The sequence below is a fragment of the Hypanus sabinus genome, unplaced genomic scaffold (assembly GCF_030144855.1).
Source record: "Hypanus sabinus isolate sHypSab1 unplaced genomic scaffold, sHypSab1.hap1 scaffold_505, whole genome shotgun sequence".
Lineage (NCBI taxonomy): Eukaryota > Metazoa > Chordata > Chondrichthyes > Myliobatiformes > Dasyatidae > Hypanus > Hypanus sabinus.
This window is the reverse complement of record NW_026781372.1, coordinates 258,456-275,298: the sequence shown is the minus strand read 5'-3', so window position 1 is coordinate 275,298 and position 16,843 is coordinate 258,456. Positions and strand designations below refer to the sequence as shown.

At 51.6% G+C, this 16,843-nt stretch overlaps 3 protein-coding genes across 10 annotated transcripts in view; 1 reads left to right on the top strand and 2 right to left on the bottom strand.

The window, feature by feature from the left end:
* LOC132389230 (NACHT, LRR and PYD domains-containing protein 3-like) overlaps positions 1-16,843 on the bottom strand; it is a 221,234-nt gene that overhangs the window by 72,114 nt on the left and 132,277 nt on the right. The gene's annotated exons all lie outside the window — the stretch shown is intronic.
* LOC132389231 (zinc finger protein 229-like) overlaps positions 1-16,843 on the top strand; it is a 137,700-nt gene that overhangs the window by 17,747 nt on the left and 103,110 nt on the right. The window lies entirely within an intron of this gene.
* The window catches only part of LOC132389228 (NACHT, LRR and PYD domains-containing protein 3-like), a 73,376-nt gene continuing 62,356 nt past the window's right edge, over positions 5,824-16,843 (bottom strand). For 5 of the 6 annotated variants that reach the window (XM_059961700.1, XM_059961702.1, XM_059961701.1 and 2 more), the window contains 6 exons: positions 11,036-12,764; positions 7,726-7,812; positions 7,400-7,570; positions 7,074-7,244; positions 6,751-6,918; positions 5,824-6,589 (listed from right to left, as the gene is read on the bottom strand). In XM_059961700.1, coding sequence (XP_059817683.1) covers positions 6,502-6,589; positions 6,751-6,918; positions 7,074-7,244; positions 7,400-7,570; positions 7,726-7,812; positions 11,036-12,764 — 2,414 coding nt within the window. In that variant the 3' untranslated portion in view covers positions 5,824-6,501. The remainder of the gene's footprint in view (positions 6,590-6,750; positions 6,919-7,073; positions 7,245-7,399; positions 7,571-7,725; positions 7,813-11,035; positions 12,765-16,843) is intronic. The other variant, XM_059961705.1, reaches the window with a different exon arrangement.

Genomic DNA, 16,843 nt, shown 5'->3' with positions numbered 1-16,843 from the left:
GGGTGTAGCAGAGTTCCAAATCCCCAGCCTCGACAAGCTGGAACTGCTGCCTTCTCCAGGTTCGCTCCTCTCTCTCTCTCTTCTTCCGACTCCTGACCGTGACTGTCTGTGTCCTTGTTTTAAAGGTAAACAAGCTGCGAGTCGGTCAGTGAACAACATCATAGTCCTGCCTCACTGAAGCGCTCTGTTAAAGTGACAGTCCACAGTGAACGAAACCTGCGGGTCCGTAACAGTGCATTGATGGGCGAGGAGGGGTCAAACCTTGATTGGCAGGTGACGTGCCTTCCGACTGGGTAGTGGGCAATGATGTCACGTGACAGTCACGACCCCTCCGATATACCAGGTCAAGCAACGCCCTCTCAAACCGCCCAACCTCAGAGCGCCGCCTCTTTGTCGACCCACTGGTGTACTCCCGACATAAAAACAAATATCCCCGTCTTGCCTTCCAGGAGACCTAGAACGCTCGGAACAAGACCTGCACCGGGTCTTGCAGCTTTTGGATCCGCGACCTCACATATGCACCTCGGGACTGCTGAAGCTGCAGATTCCTTAGTGCGTCCTTTTCCTCCTGGTATTCCTGCCACAGCCGTTGGTCTCCAGCTGTCGGACCAAGACGGTACTCTAGGTCGTAACGCTCTCTCAAGCCGCTCAGTCTCCCGACCCACTAGTGTACTCCCGTAAAAATAACAATTACCCTCCAGGCTGTCCTCTGGTTCTTACAGTGATCCCACCTCAGAGTAGAAGAGGAAGAAGGCCCTGGGCGCCGTCATGACAAGCTTTCTGCACCGATCTTTCTGGTGATTGCTCATCATGTAGCATTCTCCAGTTTGACTTTTACGAGGGTGCAAGGGAGCTGGCTGGATTCGAACTCGGGACCTTTCACTCCGCAGTCCGGCGCTGATGCCACAACGCCACTTCAGAGTGCAGAGGAGCAAATTCCATCCGCACAAGGTGATGGTTCGAGGACGACATTTGCCACATGCAGGTTGCCGTCGCGGGGGAGCTGTATGCTAGAGAGACATAGAGGCGATCTATTCGGGAATCTCTCCCTCTAGATCTTCTCCAGAAGGCTCCAGAGTCAGGATGTAGATCCCGCCAGGCATCCACCAAAACAAAGGAGCCGACTAACTCCGTTAGCTTCGTTGCCGCCGCTGCCTCGCGCTGAGACTGCAGAGGTTCCCCACCTCGAAGGTACATTTGAAGTCCCCAGCCCCAGGACCCATGGAGCTCAGTAGAGTGGACAGCTGACGGAATAGGGAATAGGCGCGTCTGCATCACCCCGCCCCTGAGGGCATACACGTTGATGAAATGCAGAGGTTCACCATCCAGGCGCTGAGCCAGATGGAGCAGACGGCCGGGCTCGACATCTTGAGCCTTTACCATTTCTGGATGGAAGGTCGAGGCCAACAGGACCGCCACCCCACTAGAGTTGGAGCTAAGGTGACTCATGTAGACCCCGCCCTGCCACTCCAGGAGCCAAGCGGACTCGACCGCCGGGGTGGTATGGGTTCCCTACAGGAAATTCACCGCATAGCTCCCATCACTGAGGACTGAGAGATTGTTTTATCTGCGGAGAGAACCATTGCTACCATTAAAATTTAGACCAGCTGGAGTGAGCGTCATGTTGGGCGTTTACAAGGCCTCAGCACCATCACCCTCCCCGCTGAGAGCGATGGCGCCCTCAGCCGCACTATCCCGAAAAAAACCAATAATATTCCTTGCTTTCGGGGCCCGACTGCTACCATCGCTACCCTGTGACCCACCATCTCCCGAAGGAGCGAGGCTACTTCCCACTCTGATGTCCCTCATCAGGTCATCCTGACAGAGCATTCCTCTTCCCCTTCCCCTTCCGTCTGAGGATGACCCTCAGGGACTTCACCAGCCTCGGCATGCTAGACCAGCAAAGCGAGGCTAGTTTAAGCCGGTGCTTTGCACCCACAGAAGAGTGAATAAACTCTCTGATCTCCTCCACAGGTATCAATGGGGATTTCTCAAGAGGGGTGAGGATGTCCATTGTCTCGCTATCAATAGAATCTCCCTCCAAACCCTCACTGCAGACAGAACCCCCATCGTCCTCCTCGTGTGTTCGAACAGACGGCTGCACTTGTGACCAACACTGCGCAGCGGGTACCTCCCTCAAACCTTCCCGCTCCACGGTCGCATCAGTCTTATCCACAGTTACGACGATGGAGGGAAAATCCCCAGGGACTCCCTGCAGGCCATTAATTGATGGGGTCGGGATGCAGAGTATATCACCCTCCCCAGGAGACAAGTATGAGGGGGACCCCAGCACCTCTGATCCAAGGGATTCACCGCCAGCCGGATGCTGACAGTGAGAGAGCTTGGTCTCCTCTCCGCTCATACTGTTTAATACACTTGCCTCCAGGGAGGCGCTTACTGCTAAGTCCTGGGTAGAGGGCTCCAGGTCTGTTTTAGTTGTGCAAACAGGCCCAGCACTCGCTTCCTGCATAACCACACGACCTACCACAGGACTGGTAGCTACGTCTGGAAATACAGGGTTAGACACAACTTCCACCCGGATTCCCACCTCTTCCTGGGACTCCACCTCATCTACATTCCCTGCCCTCTTGGGGGAACATTCCCTTCTCCTCTTCAAGCCCGAGGAGCACACAGGTGCGGAATTCATCGATGGAGCGTTACTCCCCGCTTCCATCACCCCGCCCGACTGTGCACTTCCCCGAGCCTCCCGCTCCACTTCAGGGCAAATGGGCGTGAGCTCTGCGGTCTCGGGGGCTGACTTCTTCATGTGTTTGGATTTCTGCCTCACTTTCCTTTCCCGCACAGGCCCCACCCCATCCCTCGCCTGAACCTCCCTGCACGTAGCCTCAGGATCACTCGCCTGAACCACAGGGGTAGGAGCAGAGACTGGAACAGACGTAGGAACAGGGACAGGGGTAGAGACAGGCGCAAGGGCAGGAGCAGGGGCAGGCACAGGTGTAGGAGCAGGAATGGGATCAGGGGCAGAGTTAGCTGGGGCACTAGTTCCAGAAGTGGACTCCCTGGGTTTTCGGGGGCTAGGACAGTCCCTCTGAAAGTGCCCCACCTCCCCACACGCATGGCATCGGGGGCGCTCAGAGCTCCAATACACATGATAATCTACCCCCCACCCCCCCCCGTACTGGACAGTAAACCGGCCCTCAACCTCGTCCTCCTTTTCCAGTTTCATGAATATCTGTCGCCGGAAAGAGATTACGGTCTGGAGGGTGCGTCTCCTGAATTTGTGCCTGATGGCAGTTATTTCTGACCTCACTTGCCCCAAGCGGGCTAATGCGGGAAGCAGGTCCTCGTTGGGGATGAAAGGCTTTACGTGACCGAGGACGATGCGTTGTGTGGGAGCTGTCACTAGCTCCATCTGTAAAAAGATGTTCTCCACCGTGATCCCCCTACTGAGGGCCCGATGCACCAACTCATCATTCCTCAGGTAAAACACTGCCTTCCCGAACTCCTTCTCAGCGGCCAAAACACCATCTCTCCCCAACAAGTCCTCCATAGCTTCCGCGCACTTTTCCAGGGTAGTTCCAGTTCGCAAAATACATTGCACCCCGCGTTCAACTTTCACCGTCCGAAACAGGGCGTTGTCCGAGGCCGGAGAGGCAGCCGCCTTTGCATAACTCCCCGAAGGCCTGCGACTCCCTGTAGACTGGTCCGGCTCGTTGCTTCTGTGTCCCAATCGAGAATGATACGGTGGTGGTGCTGCTTATAAAGTCCTGGAGCGAGTTGAGTAACTGGCCGGAAAAGTTTGTACTCGACGGTACCTTGCTGGCTCGGCGCCAGAAATTCCAACGCCAGGAAAGGCTCCGTTAGTCCTGTAGAAACTTCCAGGCCTTGAGAGGTCGAGACGTCTCAAACGACGTTTCGGCTCCGACACCGAACGAGAATCCCGACGATAGAGATGGAAGGAGGTTGTCCCGATGTCAATGGGGGAACAACGGCGTTTGTCTCCGGTTTTTGGAGTGACCTGGCTTCCTGGCGAGTTGCCAGCGGCCACAGCCGGGAGCTACGCAGTTCGAAGCCGTCAACGGACCCCGTCCAAACTGGCAGAAAAACTCCATACGAAGCTTCCACACTAAACCAGCCGCTCACTCACATGTCCAAGAGATTTTCAAACCACCTCCAAAGTATCCCGCGAACTTTATGCAGCAGTTTTCCCTCGATTTCTTTCAGCTCATTCAGAACAGCTCCACTCTATGTCTGACCCTGGGAGTCTGTGATGGGATATTGGGGAGGGAGATTCAATCTGTTTGTGACCCTGGGAGTGTGTGATGGGAGGCGAGGAGGGAGATTTACTTAGTGTCTGTACACGGGAGTGTGTGATGGGACGGTGTGGAGGGAGATTCACTCTGTGTCTGACCCAGGGAGTGTGTGACGGGACGGTGTGGAGGGAGATTCACTCTGTGTCTGACCCCGGGAGTGTGCGATGGGACAGTGTGGAGGGAGATTCACTCTGTGTCTGACCCAGGGAGTGTGTGACGGGACGGTGTGGAGGGAGATTCACTCTGTGTCTGACCCCGGGAGTGTGTGATGGGACGGTGTGGAGGGAGATTCACTCTGTGTCTGACCCCGGGAGTGTGTGAAGGGACGGTGTGGCGGGACCTTCAATCTGTGTCTAACCCCCGGGAGTGTGTGAAGGGACGGTGTGGCGGGAGCTTTACTCTGTGTCTGACCCCGGGAGTGTTTTATGGGATGGCCTGGAAGAGATTCACTCTGGGTCCGACCTGGAGGGTGTGTGACAGGAAGATGTGGTGCGAGCTTCTCCCCCGTGTTCAACGCCGGTATTCCATCCCCCATCCCTTTTGTACTCGTGACCTAAATGAAATCACATCTGACATGACAGTTGATTTTTACTGTCCAATAGGGGTAGGGTGGAGGTGAGATACTGGGCACCCAGACTCTGCAAGACCGACTTCGCTCAGCCTGGAGCTGAGACGCTGCTGTCCCAACGTGAGGAGCTCAGACCCATTATAACCGTATAACAACTACAGCACGGAAACAGGCCATCTCGGCCCTTCTAGTCCGTGCTGATGCTTACTCTCACCGACCTGCACTCCGCCCATAACTCACCATTCCTTTCCTGTCCATATACCAAACCAATTTTACTCTAAATGACAAAATCGAACCTGCCTCTACCACTCTCTGAGTAAAGAAATTCCTCCTCATGTTACCCTTAATTCCCCTCATGTTCCCCTTAAATTCCCCCTCGTGGTGCCCTTAAATTCTGCCTCGTGTTACCCTTACACTTTTGCCCTTTAACTCTCCTCAAGTCCTTTTTGAATCTCCCCTACTCTCAATTGAAAAAATCCTATCCACGTCAACTCTATCTAATCCCCTCATAATTTTAAATACCTCTATCAAGTCCCCCCTCAACTTTCTACGCTCCGAAGAATAAAGACCTATCTTGTTCAACCTTTCCCTGTAACTTAGGTGCTGAAACCCTGGTAACATTCTAGTAAATCTCCTCTATACTCTCTCTATTTTGTTGAAGTTCGGTGACCAGAACAGTACAGAATGCAAATTTGGCCTCACCAATACCTTGTGCAATTTTAACATTACATCCCACCTCCTATACACAACGCTCTGATTTATAAAGGCCAGCATACCAAAAACTTTCTTCACCACCCTATCCACATGAGATTCCGCCTTCATGGAACTATGCACCCTTATTCCTAGATCACTCTGTTCTGCTGCATTCCTTAATGCCCTACCGTTTACCGTGTATTATTTCAGTTCACCGGGTGCAGAGAGAAGCAATAACCTGAGGTCATTGTTTCTCCTCTAATGAGACTCAAGTCCAACACCAAGACAGAAAGTTACATCAGTTTATTGATTTCATCATGACAAATATAAATGAAACAATGTGTGAGCTGCTGACGTGCGGGAATAAATAAGCTGCTCCCGACTCACTCACAGTCACACACAATTAACTGACCGGCGACAAGGAGTGACAGTTTGAATAATCAGTCCCGTTTCTCACCGTCACTCTTCATCGGGGAACCGATGATTATAAAATCACACTTCAGGACCGTGTCCGAGATCGCTGCAGATCCAGGGTCACTGACGAGGGATTTGTCAATTTAACATCATTATATCGGCCAGGCTGCTGAATGCACTGTCCTCAGCAAAGGGAGCAAAAGGATTCTCTCCCAGGATTATTCTACCCCGGGATACCGGTGTACCAGATTGAATCCCGGTCCCCCCACACCCCGGCTCCTCCTGTCTGTGTAATTTCCCGGGGTCTCATGTGGGGAGACTCGAACACGCACATCGGGCAGAAGCTGCACCGCTGGACAGCAGGCGGAAATACGTGAATGCGGGACCGCTTCCGATGTTACTGAGCTCGAGACTGGGGCCGATTCCGTTAAAACCGCTGGGAATTACCCCCAGCGCGCTGACATTAAAGGTGAACGGGGAGTTAAAGTGGACAGCGGGAAATCGGCTAAATGTCCCCCTCCTGTGGGCCAGGATGTTCACACATTCAAATGTTCAGATCTGCACTGTCAGTCCGGGTCTCGCTCCCTGCAGTGAGCCCATTTCCTTCTCCCCGGTCTCACTGAACCGATTACCCCCCAGCCTGAAACAGATGGGAGAATAAAGATGAAATAAACAGATTACACAACAGTGTCAGTAACAGGGGACCGAGGTTAATGTTTCAACACTCACAGACAAATATCACCAGAAAACCCGCGGATCCGCTGATATTTTATCACATTGAACATTAACACAAACACTTACCCCATCCACTCCAGACTTGGGAGGGTCAGTATGAGGAGGAGGAGAGAGGGGACAGATCGGTCTGTAAGCGAGTTTGATCCCAGGTACAGATCCATCAGTAATGGGTTTGCACTGAGAGAGGAGACGAGATCATCGACACCAGAATCTGTGAGACTGACATTTTCCAGCCTGGAGATGACAGAGAGTGAGGGTGAAGGACACAGAGAGACAGGAGATGGTACAAATCCCCAGAGTTTATCAGTAACACAATTACTGATCACATTAATGTTCAGTGTCAGACACCCAGTGACTGTATACACAATCTCCCACAGTCTGGTACTTACACCAGTTTCTGTATTTTACACTCCGGGTTCCTCAGAGCCGCAGACACCAGTTTCACTCCTGAATCTCCCAGTTTATTTTCACTCAGATTCAGCTCCGTCAGTGATGGGTTTGTACTGAGAGCGGAGGAGAGATCCTCGGCACCAGAATCTGTGAGACCGACATCCCACAGCCTGGAGATTAGAGAGAGTGAGATTGAAGGACACAGAGAGACAGGAGACGGTACAAATCCCCAGTGTTTATCAGTAACACATTTACTGATCACATTAATGTTCAGTGTCAGACATCCAGTGACTGTAAACAAAATCTCTCACTGTCTGGTACTTACCACAGTTTCTGTATTTTACACTCCGGGTTCTTCAGAGCTGCAGACACCAGTTTCACTCCTGAATCTCCCAGTTTATTATAACTCAGGTCCAGCTCCATCAGTGATGGATTTGATCTGAGAGCAGAGGCGAGATCCTCGGCACCAGAATATGTCAGACCAAAATTGTGCAGCCTGGAGATGAGAGAGAGTGAGGGTGAAGGACACAGAGAGGCGGAAGACGGTACAAATCCCCGGTGTTTATCAGTAACACAATTACTGATCACATTAATGTTCAGTGTCAGACACCCAGTGACTGTAAACACAATCTCCCACAGTCTGGTACTTACACCAGTTTCTGTATTTTACACTCCGGGTTCCTCGCAGCCGCAGACACCAGTTTCACTCCTGAATCGCCCAGTCCAGTTCCCCCAAGGCTAAATACAAACAGATAAATTGATGAACAAAGTGATTCAAATCGTGGGCCTGAGGGTATTTCCCTCACTTGGCTGTTTCAGGAAACATTAAACCTTTAGTAAATCGCTGATTGGATTGCATCACTGCCCAGCTCCAGGGTATTCACGGAATGTCAGTCATTTAGACTGTCGATAAGACTCTGTGAACTCCAGATATTCTGTCTCATTCCCCAACAGTTAGAAAGTGTTTCTGACATGAGAGGGTCGGAAAAGGAGGGGGGGGGGGGAACGTGGGAAAAGTCCCAAAAGATGAGATGGGGAAGAGAGATCCCACAGGAGGAAGGGGGACGGGGGGGGGGGAGAGATCCCACAGGAAGAAGGGGGATGGGGATGGGAGACCCCGCAGGGGGAAGGGGGACGGGGAGGAGAGACCCCACAGGAGGAAGGGTGACGGGGAGGAGAGACCCCACAGGAGGAAGAGGGATGAGGATGGGAGACCCCACAGGGGGAAGGGTGACGGGGAGGAGAGACCCCACAGGAGGAAGGGTGACGGGGAGGAGAGACCCCACAGGAGGAAGGGGGACGGGGTGGAGAATCCCCACAGGAGGAAGGGGGACGGGGAGGAGAGATCCCACAGGTGGAATGGGGACGGGGAGGAGAGATCCCACAGGAGGAAGGAGGACGGGGTGGAGAGTCCCCACAGGAGGAAGGGGGACGGGGAGGAGAGATCCCACAGGAGGAAGGGGGACTGGGAGGAGATCCCACAGGAGGAAGGGGGACGGGGAGGAGAGATCCCACAGGTGGAAGGGGGACGGGGAGGAGAGACCCCACAGGAGGAATGGGGACGGGGAGGAGAGACCCCAAAGGAGGAAGGGGGACGGGGTGGGAGAGATCCCACAGGAGGAAGGGGGACGGGGATGGGAGACCCCACAGGGGGAAGGGGGACGGGGAGGAGAGACCCCACAGGAGGAAGGGTGACGGGGAGGAGAGACCCCACAGTAGGAAGGGGGATGGGGATGGGAGACCCCACAGGGGGAAGGGGGACGGGGAGGAGAGACCCCACAGGAGGAAGGGGGACGGGGTGGAGAATCCCCACAGGAGGAAGGGTGACGGGGAGGAGAGATCCCACAGGTGGAATGGGGACGGGGAGGAGAGATCCCACAGGAGGAAGGAGGACGGGGTGGAGAGTCCCCACAGGGGTAAGGGGGACGGGGAGGAGAGACCCCACAGGAGGAAGGGTGACGGGGAGGAGAGACCCCACAGGTGGAAGGGGGATGGGGATGGGAGACCCCACAGGAGGAAGGGGGACGGGGAGGAGAGATCCCACAGGTGGAAGGGGGACGGGGAGGAGAGACCCCACAGGAGGAATGGGGACGGGGAGGAGAGACCCCAAAGGAGGAAGGGGGACGGGGGGGGAGAGATCCCACAGGAGGAAGGGGGACGGGGATGGGAGACCCCACAGGGGGGAGGGGGACGGGGAGGAGAGACCCCACAGGAGGAAGGGTGACGGGGAGGAGAGACCCCACAGGAGGAAGGGGGATGGGGATGGGAGACCCCACAGGGGGAAGGGGGATGGGGAGGAGAGACCCCACAGGAGGAAGGGTGACGGGGAGGAGAGACCCCACAGGAGGAAGGGGGACGGGGTGGAGAATCCCCACAGGAGGAAGGGGGACGGGGAGGAGAGATCCCACAGGAGGAAGGGGGACGGGGAGGAGAGATCCCACAGGTGGAAGGGGGACGGGGAGGAGAGACCCCACAGGAGGAATGGGGACGGGGAGGAGAGACCCCACAGGAGGAAGGGGGACGGGGGGGGAGAGATCCCACAGGAGGAAGGGGGACGGGGATGGGAGACCCCACAGGGGGAAGGGGGACGGGGAGGAGAGATCCCACAGGGAGAAGGGGGACGGGGGGGAGAGATCCCACAGGAGGAAGGGGGACGGGGGGGAGAGATCCCACAGGAAGAAGGGGGATGGGGATGGGAGACCCCACAGGGGGAAGGGGGACGGGGAGGAGAGACCCCACAGGAGGAAGGGTGACGGGGAGGAGAGACCCCACAGGAGGAAGGGGGATGGGGATGGGAGACCACACAGGGGGAAGGGGGACAGGGAGGAGAGACCCCACAGGAGGAAGGGTGACGGGGAGGAGAGACCCCACAGGAGGAAGGGGGACGGGGTGGAGAGTCCCCACAGGTGGAATGGGGAGAAGGGGGATGGGGATGGGAGACCCCACAGGTGGAATAGGGACGGGGCGGAGAGATCCCACAGGAGGAAGGAGGACGGGGTGGAGAGTCCCCACAGGAGGAAAGGGGACGGGGAGGAGAGATCCCACAGGAGGAAGGGGGACTGGGAGGAGATCCCACAGGAGGAAGGGGGACGGGGAGGAGAGATCCCACAGGTGGAAGGGGGACGGGGAGGAGAGACCCCACAGGAGGAAGGGGGACGGGGGGGGGAGAGATCCCACAGGAAGGTGGACGGGGGGGGAGAGATCCCACGGGGGGGAGAGATCCCACAGGAGGAAGGGGGACGGGGGGGAGAGATCCCACAGGAGGAAGGTGGACGGGGGGGGGGAGAGATCCCACAGGGGGAAGGGGGACGGGGAGGAGAGATTCCACAGGAGGAAGGGGGAGTACCCACAGGAGGATACTGATGGGAAAATATAATCCCAAAAGATGAAAGGATGCAGAAAGGGAAGGGTTTGTCTGAACTGAGGCCCGTAATGGGGAGAGGAGATGCGCCCATGGGGTCTGGGTATCTGTTAGGGAGCACAGTCAGACAGGTGGATTGATGCTGATAGTCACACATGGGGAAGGGCAAGAGAGGACAATCTCACAATGGTATTTCTCCCCTTCTCACTGGGACAGTCTGCTGACAATCCCTTGTCCCTCACCGGGAAGGGGGTGTGAATCTCTGACCCACCTGCTGCAGTCAGTGTCGGTCTGGGTGTCAGTGACAGTGAGAAGGAACATTGTCAATGGACGTGTCACAGGCAGCGAGAAACACGGCCATTCCTGTGATTTACTACCATTAAACCAATGACCGTTGTTCACTGATCTGATGAAATTTTCAACTTCCCTTCACAAGGAAGCATTGAACCATCCCATCCTTGGGTATCTGCTGACCGATCCCTTAGGGGTTTATCACAACCTTCACAATCTGATTTACTACAGTTATAGCGAAATTCCTTTACATTGAAACAACACAATGGAACAGTTTCGCAGTTCAGAGTGAGAGATAAATCAAGTTACCTCAACTCCTGGCACTTGTGCAGCCCAGGCCCCAGCCGCTGGATTCCTTCACACTGAATGTGGCAGTTCCCCAGGTCGAGGTGTTTTATTGTATCACAGAGTCCGATGACATGAGACAGGACCGCGCAGTCAATCGGGGTCAATGTCATTCCACTGAATGAAAGTGTATCCACTGATCCCAGTGCGGCCTGAGCCAGTCCACGATTCTGAGACTCAAACAGGTAGTGCAATGCGTTCAGGAGCCTCCTTTTACCACTCTGCCGTTCAACCTCCACCTTCACCCAGTCAATCACCCGGCAGGTTGTTTCATTGGGAAATGGACCCAGAACCTCCTCCAGGCCCCGAGCTGTCATTGGGTTGGAGAGACCAGCAACAAAACGGAGAAATACCTCAAATCGCCCATCGGTCGTGTTGTGGGCTTCAGTGAGGAATTTCAGGATATTCCCGGGATGTGGATTCAGGAATTGTGCGACTGCAGCTACAAACTCTTGGATGGTGAGGTGTGGGAATGTGTACACCACGCTCCGGGCAGAATCCTCTCTCTCCAAAAGCTCCATCAGGAACCCGGATAGGAACTGGGAAGGCTGCAAATTGTACTTGATCAAATCTCCATCTGTAAACACAACCTTCTTCTCGGACACTCCTCTGAAGGCCATCTGACCAACCCTGAGTAACACATCACGGGGATTCTCAATCTCACGACCGTGGTTTTTCAGGATGTTGTAAATATAGTAGGAGTACAGTTGGGTGATGGTCTTGGGAACTCGCTGCGGGTCCCTGACTCTTTGTGTGAAGAAGGGGCCCAGTACCAGAGCGAGGATCCAGCAGTAGGAGGGGTTGTAGCTCATGGTGTACAGGATCTCGTTCTCCTTCACATGTTTGAAAACAGCTGCTGCCACCGTCTGATCTTCAAAATGCCTGATGAAATATTCCTTCCTTTCCTCACCAACAAATCCCAGGATTTCAGCACAGACACTGATCTCAGCCTTTTCCAGTAAATGTAACGCAGTGGGACGGGTGGTCACCAGCACTGAACACCCTGGGAGCAGCTTGCCCTGGATTAAACTGAACACAATATCTGACACCTTGCACTTGAATTCAGGATCTGTGTATTGTGCTTCTGTGTCTCTCCGACCATCAACAAAACTGATTGTGTCCTTGAATTCATCCAAACTATCGAATATAAACAACAATCCCTCTGGGTTCTTCCAGACCTCTTTCAGTAAATTCCCAAAGTAAGGATACTGATCCAGAATCAGTTCTTTCAGGTTTATTCTGCAGTTAATGGCATTTAAATCCCGGAATTTGAAACTGAAGACAAACTGGAACTGTTGGTATATCTTCCCCGTGGCCCAATCATAAACAATCTTTTGTACCATTGTTGTTTTCCCGATCCCTGGGACTCCGGCTACTGCTGCGGATATCCCGGATTTGTTTCCAAAGACAGATCTTTTCAATTTCTGAACAAAACTCCTCTTGAATAACTGATCAGTCCGGATTTTTTCCAGCTTACCACGGAGATGTTTTTCTCTCCAGTCCTCATGGTCTCTGCCTCTTGACAGCAGCTCATGTTCCACCAGTCTCCGATCTCGAACAGTAGAAATGACCGTGAGCTCAGCGTATCGATCAACCAGCTGGAAAACCTTCACCTTCTCCCTCATCAAGATCGTGTTCACTCTCAGTGTTTCAGTTTGTGCCTGCAGAGTCTGCTTGTGTCTCCTTCGAACATCTTAGGATGGGCAGAAATAGGTTGTCAATGCCTGATCTGATGAACATGGAGCATACAACATATTTTCTTTAATAAAAAAAAAATACTCGTTAAAGACATTGTTTGAGTGAAATCGGGAGATCAGAGATAATAGTGTCTGAAAGTGAACATTGGCCCGGAAACAATTCAGCTCTGATTGAGATTCGCTCTTAAAGGCTCCACTCTCCCCTCTGTTGGTAGTTTGCCGACTCTCCGGTGTTCCAGCGAGCACCAAGTGCACACATGATTCTGGAGAGGAGAGTGTTGTGTGGAGAGGGTGGTTTCACTGCTTTCACTGCTCAGCTTCTGCTGAACTGAGCAACCCTGCAGAGGGTAACAGTGGGGGAGGGGGGCATTTACTTCTTCTACTGACTTTTACTTTTCTCACAATGGACCCCATGTTCTCGACACTCCTTTAGGATTAAACTGTCAGTACTGAGTCACAGAACAGGGACATAATTTCAGTTTCCTTTTCCAGGCTGAGCTAGTCACGATGTGACACACCCCACACTGGTCTACAGTCTCTTATTCTCCGAGGAGCTGGTACATGAACCCAGGCAATTCCCCGATGATGTGCGGAAGAGCTGGAAGCTGAAGAGGATGGCAGTGGTAATGGGGAACTCTGAAGTCAGGAGGGCAGGCAGACAATTCTGTGGACACAAAAAAGAAACACTGATGGTACTTCGTCTCTCAGGCGCCATTGTCCAAAATGTTTCTGGATGTGCCCATAATATCCTGAAAATGGAGATTGAGCAGCCTGAAGTCGTGGCAAACGTTCGTACCAACGATATAGGAAGAGAAAAGTGAGGAATCTGGAAGACAACACGGGGAGTTAGGAAAAAAGCTGAGAAGCAGGAGCTCAAAAGTAGTGTGTTATGTACCCGTGGGTGTCTTGTACTTCTCACGTGACAGTGGTGTACTTCTCACGTGACAGAGGTGTACTTCTCACGTGACAGTGGTGTACTTCTCACGTGACAGAGGTGTACTTCTCACGTGACAGTGGTGTACTTCTCACGTGACAGTGGTGTACTTCTCACGTGACAGAGGTGTACTTCTCACGTGACAGAGGTGTACTTCTCACGTGACAGTGGTGCTGAAGCTATACTGAGACTAGGTGATGGTCTTATGATGGTGGAGTGACGTCATTTTCTCGTCCGTAGAGGTCACGTGACAGTTTTTTTTAAACAGGGTATAAAAGGAGGACCCCTCCCTGTGAGGAGGGGCAGTTCGTGGCTGGATTTGCCATTTTGACTACATGCCATTGCGTGGTCCAATATTATGATGCAGTTTGGTTGAAAGGTGGAGTTTTATTTAATGCCTAAAGTTTAAAAGGTGATTGCCGGCAGTTGCTTTATAATACTGCCCGTTAAAAATCAGTGGAGAGTGAAGATCGGAGTTCGGGAGTTAAAAGATCGAGGAAAGTCGACTTTGACGGTGAAACAGGTTTGACCTTGTTTGATCCTCATTTGGAAGGAATTTGTTGGCTGTGCCCACGTTAGCCCCTGCGTTGAGAGCAGAAAGGGTTTGGTGCACAGTTTCGTCAAGGATAGGTCAGTGTCTTTAAGCAGTTTCATTTTCATCTTCGTAAATTCTCCGGGAAAATTATAGTTCGACTGGGAACTGCAGCAACACGACGTGAAAGAGAATTTATATCGTCTAAAAGACTCTCTCCTATAATGGACTGTAAGCATTTTGAACTTTTGCCGTACTACTATGAAGAACTGTTTTCGCTTTATTCCTTTAGGAACTGTTTTTTCTGCTGCACAGCAGTTGATCCCCAGTTGCGTTAGCTGTTTGCTTACTTTTGGGTTTGTTTTCAGTGTTTAATAAATGTTTTATTTGTTCTAAAAGACACTGCCTCACTTATATATTTATTGTTGCTGACTCCGTAATAAGTGATCTCAGGATTGCTCACTGTGCCACAAGACAGTGGCAATAGGAATAGAATGAGGTGACAGAGAAAGGTGTGGCTGAAGATTTGGAGCAGGGGGCAGTGATTCAGATTTCTGGATAATTGGGACCACTTCCGGGGCAGGTAGGGTATGTACAAAAGGGTCGTGTTGCACGTGAATCCGATGAGGACCAATATTCTTACGGGCAGATTTACTGGAGCTGTTGGGAGTGTTTTAACCTAAAATGGCCGGGGGATTGGAACTAGTACAATAGAGCAGTGGATGAACCAGCAGTTTTACAAGTGGGTGTAACATGAATGTAAGGAAGGACAGGCCAATGATTGGATTTAAATACAGACAGAGCAACGTTTTAAATTGTACCACATAGACAAAATTCTAAAGGGCGGGGATGCAGGACTAAACACATTGTATTTAACTGCACAAAGCATTCGGAATAAGGTGGACAAACTCTTGGCGCAGTTAGAGATTGTTGTGGGCATCACTGAGTCGTGCCTGAAAGATGGCCATAGTTGGGAGCTTAACGTTAAAGAATAAACATCTTATTGAAAGGCCAGGCAGGAAGGCATAGGCGGTGGTGGTAAGGCTGTGTTGGTTCATGATGGAATCACATATTTAGAAAGAGGTGACATAGTGTCAGAGAATGTTAAATCTTTGTGGGCGGAGATAAGAAACTGCAATGGTTAAAACAAAAAGCTTTACGGGAACCCTATATTGGCCTGCAAATAGTAGCGAAGGTGTAGGGCTGTGATTGCAAAGGGAGCTGGGAAAGGCGTGTGATAAAGGTAATGACGTAATTGTAATGGGGAACTTTAATATGCACAGGGAATAAGAAAATCAAACAAACTTCAGGAGTCGGATCGCAAGAGAGGGAATTTATTGAATACCGATGAGTTAGTGTTTTAGAGAAGCTTGTGCTTGAGACTACTCAGGAAAAGTCTATCTTTGATTAGGTGTTGTGTAATAACCCTGGTCCTAATGAGGGAGTTTAAAGCAAAATAACACTTAAGCGTTAGTGATCATAATATGAGTGAATTCATACTGCAGTTTGAGAGGGAGAAGCGTAACTTACCGTATCAGTATCGCAATGGAATAAACTGAATTATAGAGGCATGAGAGGGAAGCTTTCCCAGGTAGATTGGAGAAGGATACTAGTGAAGATGACGGCACAGCAGAGATGGCTGAAGCTTCCGGGAAAAGGTCACAAGTTGCAGGACGGATATGGCCCATGGATGAAGAAGTTCACAAGTGGCACGTGTAGATTGACAAAGGAAGATAAGGATGGCATACAAGCCAAGGAAAGAGCATACAAGATAACAAATGTGAGGGAAAGTTGGATGAATAGAAAACTTTTAACATCCAACAAAAGGCAACTAAAAAAGCTAAAAGAAGGGAATAGATTAAACATGAGGGCAGAAAAACCAGTAATATAAAGCAGGATAATAAACACTTTTTTACATTTATATGAAGAGTAAAAGGGAGGTGAGAGTTCATACTGGAACATTGGAAACTGATGTTGGTGAGAGAGTAATGGTGGACAAGTAAATGTTAGAATAGCTTAATGTGTACTTTGCATGTATCTTCACTGTGGAAGACGCTAGCAGCATGCATTGGTTTGCGAGTGACAGGCAGTAGGAGTGAGTGCCATTGCTATTTCAAAAGAAAAAGTTCTCGGCATACTGAGCGCTCTTCCGATAGATAAGTCACCTGGGTCAGATGAACTACATCCCAGAGTCCTGAGAGAGGTTGCTGAAGTGATGACGGATGGATAGGTCATGATATTTGAAGCATCCCTTGATTCAGGCATGGTCCCGGAGGACTGGAAGATTGCTATTGTCACTCTACTCTTTAGGAAGTGAGGAAGGCAAAAGAGGGAAAATTATAGGCCAGTTAGCCAAACCTCAGCGATTGGTAAAGAGTTCGAGTCTCTTATTAAGTTTGAGGTTTCGAGGCACTTGGAGACAAAAGACAAGTTAAGTTGTCATGGTTTCTGTTGGAATTCACGGTGGAAGTAAGAAGCAGGGTGGACAAAGGAGAGTCCGTGGATGCCATTTACTTGGATTTTCAGAAGATATTTGATAAGGTGCCGCACGTGCATCTGCTTAACCAGATAAAAATCTATGACATCACAGGAAAGATACTGGTTTGTGT